The sequence below is a fragment of the Chrysoperla carnea genome, chromosome 5, assembly GCF_905475395.1.
Source record: "Chrysoperla carnea chromosome 5, inChrCarn1.1, whole genome shotgun sequence".
Lineage (NCBI taxonomy): Eukaryota > Metazoa > Arthropoda > Insecta > Neuroptera > Chrysopidae > Chrysoperla > Chrysoperla carnea.
Window position 1 is genome coordinate 6,501,391 of NC_058341.1, and position 24,977 is coordinate 6,526,367.

At 28.2% G+C, this 24,977-nt stretch overlaps 2 protein-coding genes across 2 annotated transcripts in view; one reads left to right on the forward strand and one right to left on the reverse strand.

Annotated features, from left to right (window-relative positions):
• The window catches only part of LOC123301761 (serine/arginine repetitive matrix protein 2), a 46,442-nt gene extending 28,662 nt beyond the window's left edge, over window positions 1-17,780 (forward strand). Inside the window, exons 11-13 of the mRNA XM_044884648.1 lie at window positions 9,070-9,178; window positions 9,244-9,362; window positions 17,002-17,780. Of these exons, the coding sequence (XP_044740583.1) occupies window positions 9,070-9,112 (43 nt within the window). The 3' untranslated portion in view covers window positions 9,113-9,178; window positions 9,244-9,362; window positions 17,002-17,780. The remainder of the gene's footprint in view (window positions 1-9,069; window positions 9,179-9,243; window positions 9,363-17,001) is intronic.
• Window positions 1,871-4,422, reverse strand: LOC123301783 (circumsporozoite protein). The gene is made up of 3 exons (XM_044884682.1): window positions 4,269-4,422; window positions 2,552-2,745; window positions 1,871-2,485 (listed from the first exon to the last, which is right to left on the reverse strand). Exons 1-3 carry the CDS (start codon window positions 4,289-4,291, stop codon window positions 2,337-2,339), a joined length of 366 nt encoding a protein of 121 aa, XP_044740617.1. The 5' UTR covers window positions 4,292-4,422; the 3' UTR covers window positions 1,871-2,336.
• Window positions 17,781-24,977: the final 7,197 nt, after the last annotated feature.

The following is a 24,977-nucleotide window of genomic DNA, read 5'->3' on the forward strand; positions in this document are numbered from 1 at the left end:
TATTTCAGTTTATCTTTTGATTATCGAAATTCATTTTTCTTTGGAGGATACTAAAATCTGTCTTCGACGAAAATGAAAGCCTGCTCGTCAAAAAAATAGTTGGAAAGGATCGAATTGAGTTGCCTCAACCCAAAACCTAGTTGGCCATAATTTGATATTATTGAAATTATTTGTAAGTTTTATTCAAATAATTCAAGTGTTTGGTAAAATTATTCAAAATTTTACTCGAGCACTCTACAAGAATTGCCCCCTTTGACCTTTTTCTTTTCTAAAATCCACCACTGTTCATATTTAATACAGTTTTCGTTTCAATTACGTGTGTAAAACTTCGAAACTTAAAAGAAAGGAAAATTTTGATATAGGATTTTACGTTCTTGGCCCAATTTATGGTTTGAAAAGAGAAAAAATGTGTTTATGACGTTCAGTTTTCTTTTTTTATTTAACTGAAAATTTTACAATTCTTTACACCGTTTTTTAAAATCACATAAAGAATTAAAAATTGTTTACACAGGTAATTACTTGTAGTATTTGTGGAGCATCCATTTTAATTTGCTCTCCAAATACGTGTTGGGGGGAAATGTATTATTATTTTCTTTTGGACGACATTTAAATCGATTAAATTTTTGAAGGAATAATTCGAGACCATACAAATACGGTTTATTTGTTTTTAAGTATATAAAATTAAAGCCAGTAGAAAAATTTAGTAAAAAATTTGAATATCAGTGATATGATGAATTTTTTTTTTGTTGGAAAATTTAATAAAACAAAATTTGAAAAATAAAAAAAAATTGAATTTTTTTTTCTCTTCTATCTTACAGTTTCACAAATACACAGAAAAATTTGAGATAGTTTTTTATTAAACGCGACGATTTTATTTATAAAATAATTACACGTGGAAAAATTGTTGAACAAAAATTTTGAACACACAAAGGTTTTTCTTTTTTTTTAGAAAATGAAACAACAAAAATTTGTGAAAAATTTACCCGTTTGTTTTCTTTCAACAATCTTTTAAACGTGTTTTATGTGTGTGAGTGTTAAGTCGAAAATGCACTTTGCACCGTTTTTTTTGTTTCTTTTAAATATAAAAAGTTGGCACCTAAAAAACCTTGTTAAGAAAAAAAATTGAAGGCATTATTAAATCCCCTTCAATAAAATAAGACTTTTATTCTTAGGAAACATGTTTCGAGATGATTACAGCTAAAACGTATTATCCAAAATACGATTTCAAAAAAAAATTCCACTCAAAATGCTTTATAAAATTAGGTACATTTATTTGAACAATTTGAACTCTTTTTGATACTAAGATGAAAATTTATGTGGAAAATTTAAGCACCATTTTTTGTTATTTAATTTTAAATAATTCCACACAAAATTCCGATGCAAATTTTCTTTGAATTTTTTTTTGTATGAAAAAAAAATATTGGTGTATACAGAGTGTTCTATTATTGATCACCTCACCGAACATTGATTTGTTTAAGTATTTCGGAAAGTACGCACCGGATCGAAAATTGGTAAAAAGCTTTTTCGTTCGTCTTGCTAAGCTTAATTCACTAGTATGCTTTTCTAGAATCAATTATAGAATTCCCTGTATATGGGATGTCCCAAAATGACCTTGTACGAAAGCAGATCGTTTTTATAGAATGAAACTTGTTTCTTTCACAGAAAAATTTAAACTTTCTGATCTTGACTCTTCGTATGCGGTAATTTTGCGGCATCCTGTATTGTCTCCACAAAAGGAATGTTACGAAAAAAAATTACAAAACAAAATCTTTTAAAATTATTTTTAAAAAAAAATGCATCTCTTGCAAAACTTTTTTTGGTGCATTGTGCGAATAATTAATATACTTTTCTTTAAATATATTTTTTTTTAAATCGAAAAACGGAATCTTTGAGCGTACAAATAAGAGGGGAATACTTAAAAAATTATTATTTACATGTGGTTTTAGAATTATTATGTGCAATCGTTCAAACTCGAAAGGTGTAGTGGACATGGAATTTTTTATCTTCAGTTTTTTTCTGAATTGTCAAAAATTTTGTTTGAAATCAAATAAGATTCGTTGTCGAAATTTTATCAAAATTCAATACCCCCTACACTCGTTTCGAAGTTCTATCTTACTTAAAAAAAATTATACAAATGAGATTTAAATCAGGAAAAAAAAAACAAAAAATTGAAAATATTTTGTGGGTGTGATTAATTGATGTTCTCTCTCACAATAAACCCATTGCAACCCATTTCCAATTCGCTTCTAGTTTATATTGTACGCTCAATCAACAGTTATAAAAAAAATTAAATAGTATTTAACTAATTTGACAAAAAATATATTTTAAAATCGCGTTTAAGCTGTTGCTTCTGCTTCACCATTTGAGGATTCTTCGACTTTTTCATCGAGTTTAGCTTTCTTTTCGGGTGTTGCACCATCTGCTGCTTTGCTACCATCTGTAGCATCGGCGCCTACTGATTTTCTCTTTATGATGCAGGCATCTTCTGAAAATTTAAAGTTTTCGTTGTATAAACATGTTTCACTCGTTTAAATGTTCACAAATTTTATACCTTTAGCACCATTTTTGGCTTCAGCATCCCCGTTTTTAGCTTCTTCTTTCTCCTCAGTTTTTTCTTCAGCTGAACCATTTTCTTTTGCCGCTGGTTCATCACCATTCTCTGTTTTACTTTCTGTTTCTTCTACTGGTTTCTTTTCTACTACTTCTTTCTCTACCTTCTTTTCGGGGGAAGCGACTTTAGTTTCTCTGTTTACAAATAAAGTTTTGGATTAATACAATGAATTTTCATTGAAGCAAAAGTTTAATTTAAATAACATGGTAAAATACCAATATCATCTAATAGCATGAGAGATCTCGAAGCTTGTTGGTTCCGAGGCTACAGCCCCCTAGGTAATTCGGCGCTGATAAAATACGTCACGCATATAGACGGAAGGGGTGTCTGGGCAAACATGACGTTCGCAAATCATAGCTAATTAATGAACTTTTTGTCGTAACTAGTTTTTTTATAATGTTGTATTTAATAATAATAATGGGGTTTAACCTCCGTTTCTCTGACATATGTTAACCTTTATTTATTTAATTACAAACATATTTACAATTACATTTTGATATGGGTGGAGTCGGTTACTTCGTTTTTTTCCAAGCGAAGACAATGTGATCATTTCTGCACTCCCATTAATTATAAATTGTTCACACTGCCGCTACCTGGATTCGAACCAGCAACCTAAGTCTAAATGGACAAACAGTCAAAGAAAACACCTTAGACCGCTCGGCCATTTAGGCTCTACTGTATTTATGAAGAACATTGGTAGAGCGTGGCAAACAGAAGGGGAAAGACATGTGAATATAAAACTCCCCTACCAATATAAAACTTTTGGGCATATTAAATTTTTTATAAGAAACAAAGTTATAGAAAATAATTTTTGAATCATTAACATTTTTTTCTTTGAACTTTAACGTTATAATATTTCTGTGAATAAAATATAAACGAAGCCTTATTTCATGAATGGTACATCAGGTTCCAAGTGTTTTTTAAAATGGAAAATTGAAATTTAAAAAATTTGGAAGCATCATTAAAAAGGTCACCAAAAATAATATAAAATATTCCAAATTCTAATAATATAAAAATTGAAATATATTTGTAAAAAAATTAAATGTAAAAGAAGCATCTCTTAGGTTATTATAAACGCGCGTTTATTTAAAAAATAACGACGCGCAACACTAGCGCCCAACGCCACATGGCGGCAGCTTGTGTAACTATTGGCGCCAAACTAGTTTCGCAATAATCATAGTTCAACAATACTAAAAATACATATTTATGATGTTAAATATAAAAATCTGTATAAAATATTAAATTATTTACAAATATATTGTTAAATAAATATAATTTTTAAAAAATTAGACGATTTTCTTGAAAACTTCGAACATGTGGTTCAATTAAAATCAAGGTAACAATTACCGGTAAATGAAAAAAAATCGCGCTTTTAAAAAAATAACAACAAAAATTTGTCTAAGTATCCCAAAGAAAATGGAAAATTGTTCTAAATCATAAGAAGAATCATATTAATTAATGAAAATGTTTTGCGCAATATTGCAAACACAGTAATAACAGACTATGTACGAACAAACACTGTTATATGTGTAGCCATCTTGTCCGGCATTAGCGTTTCAACATATTCAATTCACATGATACACTGTTTGTTCCATTTATTTTTCATCAATTTTCAAATGAAAATCGATAAAATTCTTAATAAAATATATTCACTTACTTTTCAACTGCTACGTCTGCCATTTTTATTGAATAAATTTAAATAATTAACTGGTTTTTTAATAAAAATTAATAAACTTTTGCAACAAGTACACTTGCAACGGTGTTCACTGCTAGCAACACTTTGAAAGACTGACGCTCGAATGAAAGAGGAAGCCAAAAGCGCATGCTACTCGGTAACCCGCACAGGTTCCCGCGCTAAAGAGATGGTACTGTTCAGTGATACTCAAACGTTTTTATTCATGAGTGTATAGCACCTAGCAACAACTATTGAATTCACCTTGAACATTTTATAACTTTTTTTTTTTCTTTTTGAATTAATAATAATGCTTTTTTCAAATTTATAATTGATTTATTTTATTTTCTTTAACATTTAATATCTTAAATATTAATTGTATTAACATGACTTCATCCGTGTTTTATTGTGTTTTTCATGGAAATTTCAACCATTACTGAGCGTTTTATAATTTTTGTCTTTAGTTAATAAAATAATACTGTAGAAAGGACGTTCAACTTTTGTTAAAGATATAAATATCTAAAATATCTAATCTATATTGAGGTTAGGTTGGTCGAAAATTTGTTATAGAGGTAATTAATGATGTTTCGCTTTTCTACGACTGATAAGGAACACTTTTTACGTTTCTGTGTCGTTCTGAGGGAGGAACGTACTTGTGGTACTACAATACAGATATGGTCTGAGTAAAATCGCAGGCGTTCCGAAGTTCTCATATCACTTCCAAGGGCCTATGTTCGCAAAGTTGTTGCGGCTATCACAGGACACTGGCTGGGCGGCAAGCATGCTGAACGCTTAGACCTGGCAGTGTATCACGACTACTGCAAGAGCTGTCACAGTGATGACGAATAGGAGACAATGTCTCATCTTCTCTGTCATTGCCCAGCTCTTGTCATGAGGAGATGGACTTACTTGTCCCAGCCTCTCTTTGACGACCTCTCCGACCTAAAGTCAGTCGACGTCAAAGCCCTCTTGCTGTTCTTAAACAGCTCCAAATGGTTCATGGAGTAGTGGGCCAACCCATTTACGGTATCACAATGGACCCTATGGTCTAAGTGTGTCCCACCCCAGGACAGCCACTCTAACCTAACCTTAAGAGATTTTGTCATGGGCTTTTATAGCCAATTATATATATAGCCAATAGGAGATTGCGAAGAATTTGTTAAATCGAGTCGTTATATTGAGATACGTTATATTCAGGTTGCACTGTATTTACAAATTTATCGTAACTATACAATGTACCGGTCGGTATAGACTGTACACGAACCTAAAAATAATGATTTGTGGTACCACTGGTATATTTTACTTTTATGATCATCACCCCGTGTGTAAAAACACTTTCTCTCAATGTGAATAATACGAATACGTATTCTTTACCATACAGTTGATATTTCTATAAATCCGTTAAAAGTTTATTTTATTGTATATTTCTAAAACATACAAACAAAATACACCTTTGAAAAAATATCAAATATAAAACTTACACTGTTTTATATTTTTCGTTTACGTTTTTTTTATTATTTATTTTTTAATTATTCCAATTGATGATAAAAAAAATATGTATTATCGACGTTTTTTTTTTAAAACTTTTCAATAATATATTCAGTATTTTTTTTTTAATGTTTAAGTAAACTAATTCAGATTAAAAAAAATAATATTGCAAAATTTCATATGTACCTATCAACAAACATTAGGTATGGAAAATTCCACAAAAGAATGTATGTTTTAAAGTTTATTTTAAAGCAGTACTCTCTGATCTTAATTTATTTTTATTATTTATTTTAAAATTACGTATGCATATACATAAACATGAATATAAATAAATTGTTTTCTTGCTAATTAATAAAATGAAAGTTTAGGTAATTATTATTTAATTTTTTTGTATTATTATTCAATTAACTTGAAGTATTCTTTTTTTTAATTTTTGAGTTATGCGGTTTTTTTTTTTTATTATGTTTCCTTTCGTTTTTGATTGTCATTTGTTTTTAAAAAAAAAATAGGCCAATGTTGCCAATGTTGTGTTTCTGTCAGAAAATGAAATAATTAAATTCTTGTTTCAATTAAATTAATACCTTTGTAAAGAAGTTGTTTCTTATTTAATTTGTTCCCGGTTATTTATTGGAAACTAATGGATATTTCAAGGTATTTTTTTTTATCTTTTTTTTTTGTCTTTGGATATCACAAATATCTATGATCATGAAAATAAGATGTCAGCTTTATCTTTCAAACTGAAAAAGCCTAGCTAAACATTTTCGTATCTTAAATTTTTTCTAAAAGAAAGCCCTCAAATATATTGAGCTTTGTTATATCTCAGTTTTTTTTTTTTGAAGTGAATAATCAAAACTATTTCGAGAATTTTTTGGGTCAAATCTCTCTTCAATCTACTTATTATTAAATTTTTATACTATGCATAAATGAAATGTATCAAGGTATACCAAGTTTAGTCCCAAGTTTGTAACGCTTAAAAATAATGATGCAAAGAATAAAATTTTGGTACAGGTGTTCATAAAATCATCTAAAGAGTCCATTTCCGAATGTCTGTCTGTCTGTGATGATTGAGTGTTGGGTCCTTAGGACCCATCTTGTAAACCTTTAGAGATAGAACAACAGTTTCAATATTAAAAAAAGTTCCTTATCAAAAAATAAACAACTTTTGTTTGAAACATGTTTTTCCCGCGAGAGCGCATATTAGGTTAGAACATTATATAGTATGTACGTTGAAATTTATCTCTACAATTAGGAAGTTTTTTTAGGATTTTTTTTTATTTCAAAGATTCTGGCTGTAAAATGATATCAAAATTTAACTTTTTAAGTTTTTCGGATTTGAAAGGAGGCCATATTATTTGCTATTTTGCAAATGAGCCTAAAAAAGTGTGCCGTAGATTTTTCAACGTTTTTTTTTTATTAATAAATTAATATATATTTATTTATAGAAAAACTAGGAAGTTAAAAGTGTTAAAGTAATAAAAAATTCCGTTGCCATCGTACTTTAAATTAAAATAGCGTCCAATAAATGGATGCCAAAAAAAAAGACACTTTTCCAAAAAAAAAAAAATAATCTAACTAACCGTTATTCATTACAATTAATCTCTTAAATAAAATAAAATATTATTTAACTTTTTTTTTTATTAGATAAAAGTCATGTTTTATCATTTTTGAAAAATTTATAAATAAACAAATTCAGCACATTTCAATGTGAAAGAATTCTTTACTAGTGTTTTTTTTTTATATTATCAAATAATCAAATGTGTAGATGTTTATTTTCAAAGCTTATTTATGGCTATAAAATTTTTTTATCGTTGTATGTGAGAAAATTGATATAGTTTAATCAAAATTCCTAAGAAATTATATATTAAACTAATTTCATTTTTCAAATTTTAACGGTAACTAATGTTTGTTTACTTAAGGATGTACGAGTGCTAGGGCAATTTTGGATAAAAGCATTGATTTTTTTAAATATGATTCCAGACTAAATCTAAATCAATAGGGTATTCCACTATTTTAAAAAAAGTATGTACTTCAAAATGTTGATTTTGCTAATAAAAAGCCATCAAAAATTTATTTCGGAAAAATACACACGCTTTCTTGCCAAAAACTTAAATTAAATTTTAAACCTTTTTTAAACTATCAAAAACTTGGGCCTCCAATTTGATGACGTAATATGGGTATCACTATACGAAATAACACAAATAAGTTTGACAGATATATTCATAGACATCTGATTATAATAAAGATAAATACTTATTATCTATGTATATATTATACTCAGCTGTCTACACTGAACTAATTGATGGTCTATGACTCATACCGCTATGACATCACAGCAGGGCTTACCCGCGTTTTAGATCACGTGATATACAGTTTAACGATTTTTAATTTTAATATTTTAAAAGAAAAATGTGCTTTTATGACTCGAAATCAGAATATTTAAGTATATTTTTACATAAATTTTAACTTTTTTCAAATTTCATGATTTATTTTTGTCTAACGATAATACCCTATTCCGAATATTTTAGGAGGGGGGGGGGGGGATTGAATAGGATTAAGTCAAAAGGAGAAATATCAAAATTGTTGTTAAATAAATATATTCGATTGATGTCAAAAAGGCATGAATTTCGATTTCTTTAAACAAAATTCCATATCTAGTTTCTATGAGGAAACATATTCAAATTATTTTTTTTTATATTTTGTCGTTTAGATTACACACATAGATAAGGTAAACAAAGAAATGTCAATGACGTTTCTCTGAAAGCAGAAGAAGTTTACGCTACAAATCACAAACTTAATTAATTGTTTATTCTTTTGTCTTAATTTTTTAACTTTCATTTCTTTTTATTTCCTTGTACAAAGTAAAGGAAATAACCACCTGTCTGGGTATCTGTCGATCTGTCTGTGGCATCCTAGCTCCTAAACGGATGAACCGATTTTGTATGTTTTAAGTGCATAGGATTCCGTACATGAAAGAACTAGAAAAGAGGTGATCAACTTCAAACGGTTGAACAGATTTTTTTTGTAACATAATCGATCGAATTACCTTTAAAAAAATCGGAATTAGTTCAGCACGATGCCGCAAACAAATCAATTAAACCTGATTTTATATCGGAAATAAAATATTTACGTATTTTGCATAGGGGTTAGAAATCTATTGCGTAGCGGTGATTAATCGTAGCGATATTGAATATTTTCGATTTTATGCATATTATCTATTTGGACTATCCCCGAATACAAATTGTTTAGTTCTTGGGTTTTATACAATACTCATAAATATTTATTTTCGATTATTTTATAGAATCGTGGATCTTCTACCGTTTAAGAGAATGTTTCAATCGTGAAGACACCAGGAAGGCGAAAATGCAAAGAGAGTTGCATCCTTGAATCTAAATCTTCTCCAGTTTCAGGTAAGTTTGCTTTCAAGTTATCTAATAGAGAATAGAAGAATTGGAAAATTTAATATTTTATATAGAAAAATGGAGAAGAATACGGAAAATCTCTTGATAGAATAACAGTGCGGTGTTTGAGGGTTCTGCTGACAAAAGCAGGGAGTACTGTTATACCATTCCGTGGACAAAGGGCTTAAGTTGGGTAAATATTTTCAAATAATTGATCTATCCCCACTCTTTAAAACTAAAATGAACTAGTATTGGTCCGGGAGATGTTCGGGAATTTTTAAAACTAGTTAAACATAGCGTCTTATTTACCGTTTTGCATTCAAAGTCGCTAATCGTAACTCCAATCAGGGGAAAATATGTCCGGGAAGGCTTTTTCAACAAATCTGCCCCACGAAACAGGAAAACATCACGAGTTATAGACCTATCTTCGACGATACCTCAAATTTAGTCCATCTATCTTCATGAAATTGAAAATTTTTGGAAAAAAAATTGGGCTATATAACTCTCCTCTGATTGAAATCGATTCGCAATCCAACCTTGTAAAAAAAGCCTCCCTAAAAGAGTTACGAGATTGATTCTTAATCTAAGTAAAAATCTCGACACAGCCATGTTTTTCACGATTTTCCGATGCATATCCCGTACCATTTTCTTATCGATAAAAATACTAATCATAATATTATACCATATTGATAAAATCTTGACCTCGGAGACGTTCAAATTTATTTAAAAAGCTTATTTAAATACAAGCAACACAAAAACTTGTTTCTTTATTCTTACATAACACAAGATTATATGTAAATTAAAAAAAAAAAAGTTTTGCAAAAAAAGTAGTAGTTCTAAATATTATTCAATTAATAATTATTTTATAAATAATTTTTGTAATCAGTTCATTTCAAATTAAAAAAAAAATATATAACAAAAACATTTTTTTTAAATCCAAGTCAATAATGTGAAAAATTTTCAAGAAGTTCATTTAAGTTCAAACTATATGTCAACGACCCATTCTACTAACTACTCTATTATAATAAGAATAATACCTACAACTAATACTTCTTGGTTGATACCACCTTGTGAAGTTTACTGTGTTCTCTCTGTCTTTTTATTATAATTCTATGGATCTTAATATATTTTTAACGTTTTTATACCATGTATATATGAAATATACATAGTATATTAAGTTTAGTCCCAAAACGCTTAAAAATAATGATGCTAGGAAAAAAATTTTGTCATAGGTGTTCATAAAATCACCTAATTAGTCCATTTCCGGTTGTCCGTCCGTTCGTCCGTCCGTCTGTAGACACGATAACTCAAGAACGAAAAAAGATATCGAGCTGAAATTTTTACAGCGTACTCAGGGCGTAAAAAGTGAGGTCAAGTTCGTAAATGAGCATCATAGGTCAATTGGGTCTTCATCTTGTAAACCGTTAGAGATAGAACAAAAGTTTAAATATAAAAAATGCTCCTTATCAAAAATTAAACAACTTTTGTTTGAAACATTTTTTCGTAAACATCACTGTTTACCCGTGAGGGCGCCAATTAGGCGGAAATTTTATAATATGTACTATACTTGATTATCAGTTATGTATGTGTCACATCTTTGTATATGTAATGTGATAAAGAAATCAACACCGACTATGCATGGTATTTCAACAACTAACTCAGTCAATTGTTTGTTTTCACTTGTTGTAAATATATATCGTGTCTATTCTACCTACGGTCCGTGAACCGATAAATTATATTAGTTAAAATATAATACCGATAAATTTTATATTACTCAAAATATATTATATAAATTTTATATTCGCACCGTGCGTGAGTTTTTTCCCCCTTTTCAGCTGCCTTTCCCCCTTCAGCGACCCACCGACCCCCCTCCCCTAACTCGAAAGTGGTACCTCTGATATATATATAATTCCTATGAGAGAAAATGCTTCCCATCGCCTCAAGAGCTTATTTACCAGAAAAATCGGTTTCATGGAATTTTTGACGCGGTATATCCTAGAATAACAGAACATGGTGGCCTATTTTTGTTTCATATACATACAAAAAAAAAATTAGAGTTAAAAAAAAACCATTTCTTCCATTTAAAAAATTTAACGGTTGATCATATTATTTATAAATTATTATATTGCAGAAATTTACTTTCAATTCAAGGTCACTCTAACATCACTTCATCTCAGTTCATAGATGTGCTTATTATTATTTTTTTTTTAATTTATAATCTTCTTAGAAATATTTAATTTTTTAATTTCTATAAAACCGTTACACAAAATTGTAATTTGAAATAGTTTATTATTTTTATTTTCGCTCGTTTTTTTTAATTGTACCACGAGGTCTAATTTTTAAATATAGATTATAAAATTTATTATTACCAAAGATGAATTTTTTAGATTAAAAATATTTGATTTTGTTTATATATTTATATTAAAAAAATTCTCAAGGTTTCTTTTTTTTCTATCTTTCCTCTGCGTTTTTTTTATTGTTTATTCGTGTTCATTCTATATTTTATTCTGTCTGTTCTCTTGTTTTGTATTATAAGAATCATGAGAAATAGAGAATTCATCTTTTTTTTTGAGGTTGGCTTCTCAACACATTGATATAAGTCATAGACATGTAATTTAAATATAGATTTTGATATCAACTAGCCATTACCCGCTAGGATAATTCTAATTTTACAATTCCTTCGTTGTACAGTTAAAACTTATTATTCTAGGAAATGGCGCATAAAAAATCCATGATCCTTGACTTTCTGCCGCGTGATAAATAAGCTTCTGAGATAAAATGCTCCATATCGACTCAGGAGCTTATTTACCACGCGGCAGAAAGTAATGGTTCATAGATTTTGCCCTGTTTTCTAACTAGAAACTCCTTAAGGCATTCTTGATCCTCCTTTGTACCACTTTAAACACTTTAAAGACTGTAAAACTAAATCGAGGGGAATCTTGCGAGTAAACTTAGGGTATTTTGTAGATGTCACTGTGTCCACTTTTACTTACAAAATCAGACCCAAGAACGTATATTTATCCTTATATATGAGGACGTGAAACTCTTATGCCGAACTATAAGCGCCTGTGGCTGAATTTACGGCGCCTATCTGGGCGAGGTCTACTCATTGGTCGTTGCGTACTTTGTACTGTGCATCAGGCTATTTAAGTGAAAACAAAAGACAGCCTGATGCGTAGTTCAAAGTACGCAACGATCGAAAAATAGATCGGTGCCTATGCCCAGATAGGCCTGTATAAACAGCGAATTTTTCGAAATCTGCGAATTTTGTCTCCATTCTGGTAAAAACTGATATTCTTTTACCCCTTTTAAAATCATCAAGATCATGTCATGTAAATGAAAAAACAATATTTTAAAATAAATAAAAGTTCATATCTATAAATTTTCCTAGGGAAGGTCATTACATTAGCTGTATTGTGACGTCATATTTGTTAGGAAATTTACAAGACATCAAGAAAAGGTGGAAGGGAATGTACGTAAATATATTGTAAGGTTAGGTAAAATATTTAAAAAACAAATAAAATGAGTACACAATATACATTTTAAGTTTGTTCTTAAATACACTCCATCATGCTGCCCATTATAGTTTGTCTTTATCATTCCTATGTATTTAATATAAGAATGAGATACATAAAACTGTGTTGGGTAACATGACGGTATGTATTTAGGAGCTGAATCTATAATAAAATGTTGTCTATGTTAGGTATATTATATCTATAATCTAACTTAAATATGATGTTTGAAGCCGGCCGGCCGGTAGCCAACGGCAATCATTTTTTTTATACAAAAAAGTCATATAACGAAATACACACACACACACACACACACACACACATTTATAGATACCATACACGGTAAAACACAATTACTCAATGCCGGAGTAGAGTATTTCATTATACTTCGTTTTTATTTTATTATTTTATTCATAAATTTATTAATACAGTGCAACCTCGATATAACGAATCTGAAGGGAACCAGTAAATATTCGTTATATCAAGTAATTCGTTGAACTGAGGTTCGTTATGTTGAGGTTAGATTGGTCTAAAATTCGTTATAAAGAGGTAAAAGAATAGTTTTATTCACCTCAATATGTATTACGTACTTATACTAATAAATGATAACACATTTTTATCAAATTACTACATATGTATATGTATTTGCTATGTATTTATACTATTTCTTGATAGTTGAAAATTCGTTATATAGAGGTTGTACGCAAAGAATATTCGTAATGTAGAGGTATATTTTATATTGACTCTTATGGACAATTCAAGGGGATTACGAAAAATTCGTTAAATCGAGGAAATCGTTATATTGAGGTTCGTTATATTAAGGTTGCACTGTATAAACTGTTGTATAATTGTTTAAATTAAGGGGTCATTCCATTGACTTTATAGTTATACATAGACTAAGCATCGCCTATCTTTCTGTACAGTGAGAAACGTGCCTACATCTGAAGTAATTGCTTAGAATTTATGTAAAAATATTATGTGACCTAAAACGCGGATAAGTCCTGCTGTGATGTCATAGTGGTATGAGTCATAGACCATCAGTTAGTTCAGTGTAGACAGCTGGGTATAATATATACATAGATAAGTATTTATATTTATATTATAATCAGATGTCTATGAATATATCTGTCAAAATTATGTGTGTTATTTCGTATAGTGATACCTAAATTGGATGCCCGCGTTTTTTAACAGTTTAAAAAAGGTTTAAAATTTAATTTAAGTTTTTGGCAAGAAAGCGTGTGTATTTTTCCGAAATAAATGTTTGGTGGCTTTTTATTAGCAAAATCAACATTTTGAAGTACTTTTTCAAAAATAGTGGAATACTCTATTGCTTGCTTAGGTCAGCTAGAGATATTTTCATATCACAAAATGTTTTTCATAAAACATCGTGATTTCACTGAACTTTTTCGCTTTTTGACTTAAAAAAATACGTATCACGTATCATTTAACATTTTTTCTTATGAATCTACAATGGATTTGATCTAAGCAATAACCTCAGATGTTGGCACGCTTAAAATCGTTTGAAACTCATTCTATGTAACTGTAATGTCAATGGGTCATTTTTTGTTATGCCATTTTTTATTGAAAGCATTCTTACTGGTACACAATCTTAGTTTTTATCTCATCTAAACTCTTGTATAAGTTATTTGTATAATATTTTTGTTATTATTATATTCTCATATTCTGTTTTTTTATAAAAAGTATTTATTATATTCATTATTTCATCGTTTATATTATTATTATAAAAAACAATTCCGCCAATCTTCGTATTTATTCGGTTTTGTTTTTTGGACTGATAATACAATTTTATGAGGTATGTATGTACGACGTACGTATGAACGTACTCACTCACATAATAAATACACGCGGTTTAATTTAATGATTAGAGTAAGTCATTGGAACAAGTTACAAGTGAAATTATAATAAACATAAATAATAGGTTTAGGGCCAGGACACAGTACTTGACAGCCGTTTTAGAATGGTAGAAATGGGAAACGAAAGTTTATGGGAATTGGCTCCCAACTTAATTGTCTGAATTTTTGATATGTTGTAGTTCTAAGCTTTCTAAATAAATGTCTGAATGAGTACAGCGACAAATAAATAATAGTTTTGGAGTTATTAATCATTTTCTCCACGGAAAAAGTCATATTTTTCATTGCTATTTCAATATTCGCTCCGAGTTGATTTTGAGAATCATCGACTACATTTTAGTTTTTCCGGTTACGGTATCCTAAAATCGCACTTAAAACATAACTAAAAACACTCCCAATTAAATTATCTTTCAAACAAAACCAAACAAAAAAAATCCAAATTGGTTCATCCGTTTGGGCGCTATGATGCCACAGACAGGCACATATAGCGGTCAAATCTAAAACATCCATTTTTTGGTTCGGGGGTTAAAAAATATGTTCGTTATGAAATGAGAACAATCTTTTATTCAATACTATTTCCATGGTTACAACAAAATATCATTGACTAAATGTATATTGAAATGAGAATGAAATATTGCTTTTTCAGTGAATAAAATCCGCAATCACTCTAAAATTGTTCATTATTTTTCTTTGTGTCCATTGAGACATTTTTTCAAAAAGTTTAGAACAGCATGAGAATCCATATTAAAAATTTTGACAATTTACACCTGGCCCTAGACTAAAATAATAATAAATTTACCAAGGTAAAATAATATTGATAATCGTCTAGGTAATCCATAATTATTTGTTTTCAATTCCATAACTAATCAAATATTTGATTAAATCGATATTATTACTAATCTAGATTATTCATCAATTCATAGATATTACCACCTATTTAAAATTCAAGGTTCATGTATTTTATTTTTAAAGTTTTGATTCTTTTTTTTAAAGATGAATTTAGAGTTAAAAGTTAAAATATTGTTTTTTTCATTTATTTCCTGTTAATTTATTATTTGTGGATGTGAAAAAGAGTACTCTATGAATAAAATAACACCGACTTTCTTTTTGTTTGTTGCCAACTATTAAAAATAAAACATAACTATTTTAACCTACACATTAATTTCAAAAGAAATTAGTTTTTATTTGAAATTTTTTAAGCGCTGAGACATTTGCCAACTAAATAATATTTGAGGAGAATTTAAGGTTCTTAACTCGAGGCCCCGAAATTACAGCTTCATAAAAAAACAACCACTGGGATCGGACTAAATTTTTTTATCTCTTCAGATGAAGAACTCTCACTACACGAATAGAAAGGTGAAGTTGGTTTTTAAAAATCTTTACTGGTAAAAACGTTTAAAATTTCTAATTAAACAAAGAGAAAGATACACACTAGTGACGTCATACGTGTGTATTGCCATAAAGATTACATATAAAACTTTGTTTTGGTAAAAGGAGATGGGAAACCTTTGAATTCAATCTTTGATTGCTTATAACTTCTTCGTTTTTTAATCAATTTTAATTTTACTTTCAAATTTTATCATGGTATCAAGTCTAGTTTTACATTTTTATGGGTAATCTGGCCAATTCGACATAAGGATTATCCCCTATTTCATTTCTTAGAATTGTTGTCACACTGTATTTTCATACAAAAACAAATGAAAACAAACAATTCACTGAGTTAATTGTTGAAATACCATGCATAGTCAGTGTTGATTTCTTTATCACATTACACATACAAACATGAGACACATACATAACTGATAATCAAGTATAGTACATATTATAAAATTTCCGCCTACTTGGCGCCCTCACGGGTAAACAGTGATGTTTACGAAAAAATGTTTCAAACAAAAGTTGTTTAATTTTTGATAAGGAACATTTTTTACATTTAAACTTTTGTTCTATCTCTAATGGTTTACAAGATGGGTCCTACGGACCCAAGATCCAATTGACCTATGATGCTCATTTACGAACTTGACCTCACTTTTTACGTCCTGAGTACGCTGTAAAAATTTCAGCTCGATATCTCTTTTCGTTTTTGAGTTATCGTGTCCACAGACGGACGGACGGACGGACAACCGGAAATGGGCTAATTAGGTGATTTAGTGAACACCTATGACAAAATTTTTTTCGCAGCATCATTATTTTTAAGCGTTACAAACTTGGGACTAAACTTAATATACTATGTATATTTCATATATACATGGTATAAAAAAAAAAGATGAACTTGTCTGTCTGTGTTAACTTGGCATGTGTGTTATACATTTTAAATTATTGTAAAAAATTCTTGGCCATATAAAAAGAAGTTAAAAAATAATTTTTATAAAAATTAATAGTTTTTTTTTTTGTGTGTATGTATGTTGTGTTACATTATTTTTTTAAGTTCATGGCCGTCCTGTTGTTTTAGACTATTCAAACATATAACAACTACAAGACTAAAAGAGACATAAAAGAAGGCCATTTATTTCCTGTTGTGTTCGTTCATAAGTATCAAATTTTATACCCTGTGTATTGTCTGTCTGTCTTTACTGTCTGCACTTCTGAACAACTAACTCAATTTTAATTGTACGGAAAAATAGAGAATAGTATAGGTCTGAAGCAGTGGTCCCAAACCTTTTTTTGTCTCGTAGACCATTTGCCCTTTTTTCATGACAGACCCTTTGCTACGCAATGTCGGATTAAGATAGCGTGGGGCCCGTAACAAATTGTATTATCAGCCGACATTTCATTTACTTGTCCGTATCCTTTCCCTTTTTCTTTATCAACAACGAGTTCTTTATAATTTTTGTACCTTTAATCCTTCTATCATCAACAAACTGGCGTTATGATCGAAGCTCTTTCTCAAAATTTTTTCACCCCGAGTTCGAGGGCCCTCAGTTATGCAATGCCTGTATATATGTACAATAATTATTTTTTATAGATCTCTTGTTTTCACTACCGAAGACCCCTTTTTATTTCCATAGACTCCTTATGGACCACTTTTGGATCAATCTTGTTTCAAAAGGTCTGTTTTAAAAGTGTAAATAGGTTGTATAAGGAGACTGAATTTGTAAGGCTGGATATTTGGATACCTGAAGCGTTTACCGCGTTTGCTAATTAATTTATCAATAATCAATAATTTTAAAAAATTTATTATTTTACAAGCATCAAGTGTTGATTATTTCATTGGAGGTTCGATATTATTTCCTGGCTTAATTTAGGGTTCAGTAACAAAGATAAAATCGAACAAACTATATACACAGGGTATATAAATTCAATATAAAATAGTTTATGTTCAATAATTTAAGATTGAATAGAGTTTTTAATTAATTTTAAACAATAATGTTCATTACAATATTTTATATTATTTTACCGTTAAATGTGCATTGATTTTAATAATTATATTGTTATTAAATAACAAAAGTCATAACTGGATGATAGATTTATTTATTATAAATATTATTTTTAGTGTTTAGATAGACAGAAGGTTTTTTATTCACGTGGATTTTACAAGTTTGAATCAAATATTATTTATTACATTAAAATTAAATTATGTTTTATTAAAAAATATTATCTATCATTTTCCTATTTTAAAATAATAATAATTGATTTTAATTTTTAATAATATAATATGAGGTTATGAAAACATGTATGAAAGTTGTGTTATCAATTACATAACACACACACGTGTCTTCCTCCTTATAATTAGTTTGTGTTAAATGTATGATCGTTGTTCCTCTTTTAATTGATATGTCATATAATTTAAAAGTGGATTGGAAACATCATTTAACTACCATTTTTATAATACCATGTGTGTTTGTATCATCTAGGCATATACATATCTGTAGTATGACAGAATACATCCCTTTAGTAATACATCTAAGCGAGAGGTATTATATACATGTGTTGTAAGACTACAGATACGATACGACAGATCTTCTGTTGTATGCATGCAGAGAGTGGGAGTTTTGTTGCATACTTACTAGTTATCTGTAACTAAAAAACTCCCACTCTCCAAGCGTCTTCCAACTAATGTTCAATACATGTATATAATACCTCATGCTTAGATGCATTACTAAACGGATGTATTCTGCCATACTACAGATATGTATATGCCTAGATGATACAAACACACATGGTATACAAATAAACTTAAAACTATGTCCACACGATGCGATAAATCTGAATCATCATCATATTATATCTTCATGTGGTCCAATGGTTATGATAACTGACTCTGAAATGAAAGGACTTGCGTTTGATCCCCAGTTATATCCTTCAATATTTTTTTTTTAAATATTGTAAAATTGTTTTGATTTATTGCACGGTATGTACATACATATATATCAAATACATGCTTTGTAATCAAATAATGTGTTATTTTTAGCTTTACAATTTAGCAACTACAAAAATATATAATATATTCTGTGCAAGTGATACTTATAAATTTCATAATATAAATATCTTTCTTCAATCATCAATACTCTAATTATAGTCGTCTCTGTTCATCAAATGATGGATCTTCGATGACATTATAATTAAATTAAAATTTTATTTTTATATCATCGGCCAACTTAAATTGTTATGGTATTATTATAAACTACAAGATTGTCTAAATATTTTAGATAGTTTTTTATCACACTCTCTAGATTTTTTGATAAAGAAATAACCAATTGAAAAGGATAACCTATAGGATTCATTATTTTTTCAGCCAACTTTGAACGATAAAATAATAATAAAAAGCCCGGGGACCTAGGAATTTTTTTGTGATTTTTGGAAACTTTATTAATCAAAAAAATGTATTTATAAAGTTTTATTGAAATCCCTAGTATTATTGAATCCTGGCATATCTCCTTAAAAACAGAATTATCCTATCTTTTGTATTCCTATTTTATATATAGTTTAGCTGAATAGCTAAACTGATATATATTATGAACCGTCATCTAGTTGAATTAAAAAAAAACGCGATTTCAGTTTGATTAAAAACACATTTCTGCACATTTCATTTTTATTGAAGTAAATAAATTAAAAACACTCATGTATTTTTATAAAAAAAGCAGGTGTTTGAGTACAGTTATGTATATGGAATCGGTAAACGCTTCTTCGTGAAAAAAAAACTCCATCATTCAGTTATTTTTTTACAACAAAAAAAAAAAAAAATGCCACGTGTTCGTAAAAAAAAACCATACGATTTATTGAATATTTTTTTCGGTACAAGGAACACACTCCTCTCAATGTCCTCATTGATATTTAAATACTCTTCTCTCTGCTGTTATTATTGCTTTTATGTTATTATGGCATCGTTTCGGCAGGCAGATGTTTTTCTCTTTTAATGTGTATGTTGGGTTGTATAAAGGTATTTTTTAACGTGGTGATTTTTTTTTTTTTGAAAGGGGGGACATATATTTTTCTCTTCAAAAAAAAACAACAGATTATGATATGCTCTGAATTTGATTTGATATGTTTTAGTACAGTTAAAGATGTTAAAAATAAAGCAAAATTAAAGAAACCTCATGGAATGTATTTCGTAAGTGTCAAATATCATTACTAACCATGGGTTAGTGGCGCAAATGTTTCTATTTGTTAATAAACAATAAATTATTAATTTAATGGCACGGTTAATGGTATAAAATTAATAAATAGACAACTTGAATTACGTATACTTTATACATGTATAATAGTTTTCAATTATTTGACAAACACTTAACATTTACGTCATTCAAGTTGCCTAATTACTAATTTTTTAACATGAACTTGAACGTTAATCGTTTCATTGAATTAAAAATTTATTGTTTGTTAATAAATAGAAATATTTTCACCACTAACTCATACCTCACTAATGATATTTGACACCAAATAAACACATTCCATGAGCTTTTAGTAAAATGCGCCCAGTTTCTTTCATTTTCCTTTATTAGCCGATTTTTGTAACATATTTTAGTGTACTATTTGTATACATTGTATATTACAGATTAAATTAGGGTTTTATTTTTTAGTTTACATAGAAAATTTGTCACAAATTTTTTATTAAGGTTGTTGAGGCACTACAAAAAAAAACCTTACCTGTTCATAGAATTGTAATTATACATAGAGAACGCGGGAGATTTGCTAGCCTGTAAGTGAATACGATAAGATGAATCAAAAAGAAGATTGTCAGTGAGTTCACCTGTGTCCTTGTCATAATCATATGAACATATATACTTATTATTAGACAAGGACACAGGGGAACTTACTGGCAGTTTTCTCTCTGGCTTCGCTAATCATATCCACTTATAAGCTGACGTTCGCTATGTTCATATTTCCATGGTTTAGTTAGTAGTATTTATAAAAAAGTATATATTTTGTTTTATAAAGAAGTGTCCGAAAATTAACGCAGGAAGTTCGAATTAGACGTTAATTTTGGTACACCCTTTGTTAATATAATTATTATTATATAAAAGTGATAGAATTTTACTTATTTTTTATAAAAACTTTAAAAAGAAGAAAAGAATCTCTGTAAATTTGTTTTATAAAAATGTACATTTTTTTTTTGTTACAAATAAATAAAAATCGTTATATATTTTAAATTTTGTTTTATTTTTTAAATTTTCTAACCTATTTTTTATTTCAGAACATAATTATCAATTAATTAATTATTTAGTAAAGGTAAGTATTAATTTATATGATTAAAAATTACATGCCTATACATATACCGAGTAGCTGAGTGGTTACAGCACTTGCCTCTGAGACAAAGGTACTCTATATCGTATCCTGGTGGTGTTAAAATTTTATTTTTATATTAAAAGAATTTTTCCTGATGTTAAAAATTTTCCACTCTTTTGATAGTTTAAATTATTCATTTAACCCCACCCTCTTATTATAAATAACGCCAATTATACATATATCATAAATCACTATTCTGTCAGGGGGTGGGGATTTAAACTATCATAAATATATCTCACTCTTTAAGAACATGTCATGTAGGTTCGGTTTGATATTCCTGAAACCAATGTAAAGGATAAAAGATAAAGGTAGGTATAATATTGAAAATTAATAATTAAATCAGAAATATTGATAAAAACTATATTTTATTATATATATTTTATACATATTTCACCTAAAATAAATATAAATTAATAATAATGATTATTTTAAACAATTTAAAATCGATTTTCGGTATAACAACTTTTTTCATTTTTTCTAAATTAATATAAATAAATAAAAATCGTTATATACTGTAAATTTTGTTGATTTTTATCTATCCCATTCTTCCTTTCAGAACAAAATTATTTATTAATTAATTATTTAGTAAAGGTAAGTATTAACTTATATGATTACAAATTATATGATTACACATAAGCCGAGTGGCTGAGTGGTTACAGAACTTGACTTTGAAACCAACGTACCCTAGGTCGTATCCTGGTGGCGTTAACATTTTTACTTTTAGATTAAATGAATTTTTTCCTAATTTTAAAAATTTCTTACTCTTTTTATAGTTCAAATTATTTATTTAACCCCATCAATATATAACAGCTTTTTCATATTTTAGGAATTAATAAAAGTAAATTTAAATAAATAATAATCGTTGTATATTTTAAATTTTGTTTGATTTTTATCTATCCCATTTTTCCTTTCAGAACAAAATTATTTATTAATTTATTATTTAGTAAAGGTAAGTATTAACTTATATGATTATAAATTACATGATTTAACATAAGCCGAGTAGCTGAGTGGTTACAGCACTTGACTATGAAGCCAAGGTACGCTAGTTCGTTTCCTGGTGGTATTAATATTTTTACTTTTTACTTCCATTTTTTTTATCAAATTTCCACCACAACATGTTTGCCTAGTACAAATGATGAAAAAAATTAGTTTTTTTTCGTTCAAAAACTTCAATTTTTTTCACATTTCTACTAGGAGAACATCATGGACGGACGGAATAAGTAGTACCTGATAGCAAGGTAATTGTTGTCACCTCGTAAGTCAGAAAGTTAGTGGTCTGCACACCCGTGTTTGGTGAGTATGACTTCTGGGCAGACCAATAACTTTCTGCCAAAATAAAATTTTAGACTTTCGGGGTGAAAACACTTACTTGCTTTTTCTCCCTATCAGGAACTACTAATTCGTACTTATGTTCTCCTAGTACAAATGTTGAAAAAATTGAAGATTTTTTCGATCTTTTTTGATAAAAAAATTTCAATTTGATTGAATGCAGGAGAAAATGATTGATTTTTTTCCACATTTGTACTAGGAGAATATGATGAACAGGAAGGAATTGCCTGACAGGTAAGTAATTGTTTTAACTTCGAAAATCAGAAAGTTATTATTTATTGGTCTGTTCACTTTTTTGGTGAGTGGAAATTAATAAATAATTAATATACTAGAAACACCGCTTGGATGCGAATAGGAGAATATGAGTGAGATAAACCTCATTACATGTTTTCCTATTCAAAAATGATTTATGACTTTAAAGAACATTTATGATTATTTAAGTTACCACCCCCTGAAAGAATAGTGATTTATGACTTATGTATAATTGACATGATTTATGACAAGAAGGCGGGTTTAATTATAAAAAGAGTGGAAAATTTAAACAACAGGAAAAATTCATTTATTTAAAAGTAAAAATATTAATTCCACCAGGATACGAACCAGGGTACCTTGGTTTTCCAAGTCAAGTACTGTATCCACACAGCTACCTGGTCTATATGTAATATTATAATTATCTTAATACTTACCTTTAGTAAATAATTAATTAATTTATAATTTTGTTCAAAAAGGCATAATAATTACTTAACTAATTAAAAACTAATCGGGCCTATTCTGGACACGAACCGAGGGACTCTATAACCCAAGGCGAGTCATCTACCCACTATTCCAACTATGACATGTTTTAATTATCAATAATGTAATATACATACCTTTTACTTACCTATTTACTATTAACTTATTTTCTTAGTATTTATTTTCCTTTTAATGACTTTTTTTCATTTAATTCATATTAAACTTACCCATTATCAATTTCTTTTTACTTACCTTTTTTTCAATAAGCTTACCTATAAATGAATAATTGTAGTAATATTTTGTTAAAAATGATATTATGTTTCGTATTCCTGAAATCGATGTAAAGGATAAAGGATAAAGGTAGGTATAATATTGAATAATAATAATTAAACCAGAAATATTGATAAAAACGATATTTTATTTTATTAATTTGTACATATTTCACCTAAAATAAATATAAATGAATAATAATGATTATTTTATACAATATAAAATCAATTTTCGGGATAAAAACTTTTTCATTTTTTCTAAATTAATATAAATTTTAAATTTTTTTTAAAAAGTTAAATTATTTCGGTACATAATTTATTTAATTAAAAAATAATCGGGACAAAGCTAGATAAGAACCGAGGTACTCTGTAACCTGAGCCGACTGGGCTAGCCACTACTCCGCTTTTCACATATATAACACATCAATAATATAATATAAATACCTTTTACTCATCTATTTTCAATAAATTTTTTTTTTTGATATTATATTTTTTAAAGCAAAATTCTGTTCTGTATGATTTGATAGAGCAGCAATAATTATCTTTTTTTTTTTCATGAAAATAAGAAATGCTCAAATGTTTTTGATCTGTTATAAAATTTTTATATATTTTTAATTTATTAAATAATAGATATTTTAATTATTTTAGACGTGTAAAGACTTTTTGCGGAATTTTTAATTATCTCGGAAGAATATTAATTTTTACAGATCAAAACAAATATAAATCTACATAATGATATCAATACACCTGCGCTTATCATTTAAACATTGACAGTAAAAGTGGAAAAGCGTTTGCAATTGAATTAATGAAAAAATTAAATAATAATTGCTAATAATAAACGAACAATCAATAATTCCTTAAAATACATTGATTAAAGAAGTAAAAATTGGAAATCAATAGTATGGGAGACTAACTTAATGATAAATAATTGTCTAATAAATAATAAATAAACAACGATTGAATAAATAATTTTAATTGATCAAATTGTGGGATGGCCAAATTACGTTAGCTATCAACACTGTGAGAAAATTTCACTCGAGAGACGAAGGGTTAACTTTTTGATCACCTATACATCCAACCATATAAACTGATGACGTTTATGAAATATTAATAATTTATTTATTTTTTAATCAATATATATTATTTTATGTATTAAAAGCCACATAGATAGTTTATATATTGAAAATTAATTAAAATAATTGTTAATTAAAATTGGATTAACAAATATTATCGACTTTTATATAATTTTAATTATAAAAAAATAAATATTTTATAAATGATACGTTATTATTTATTTCAAAAAGCTAATATATTTAATATTATTTACCTCTAAACACAAAAAACTAATTGACCCATAAATATTAATCATCAA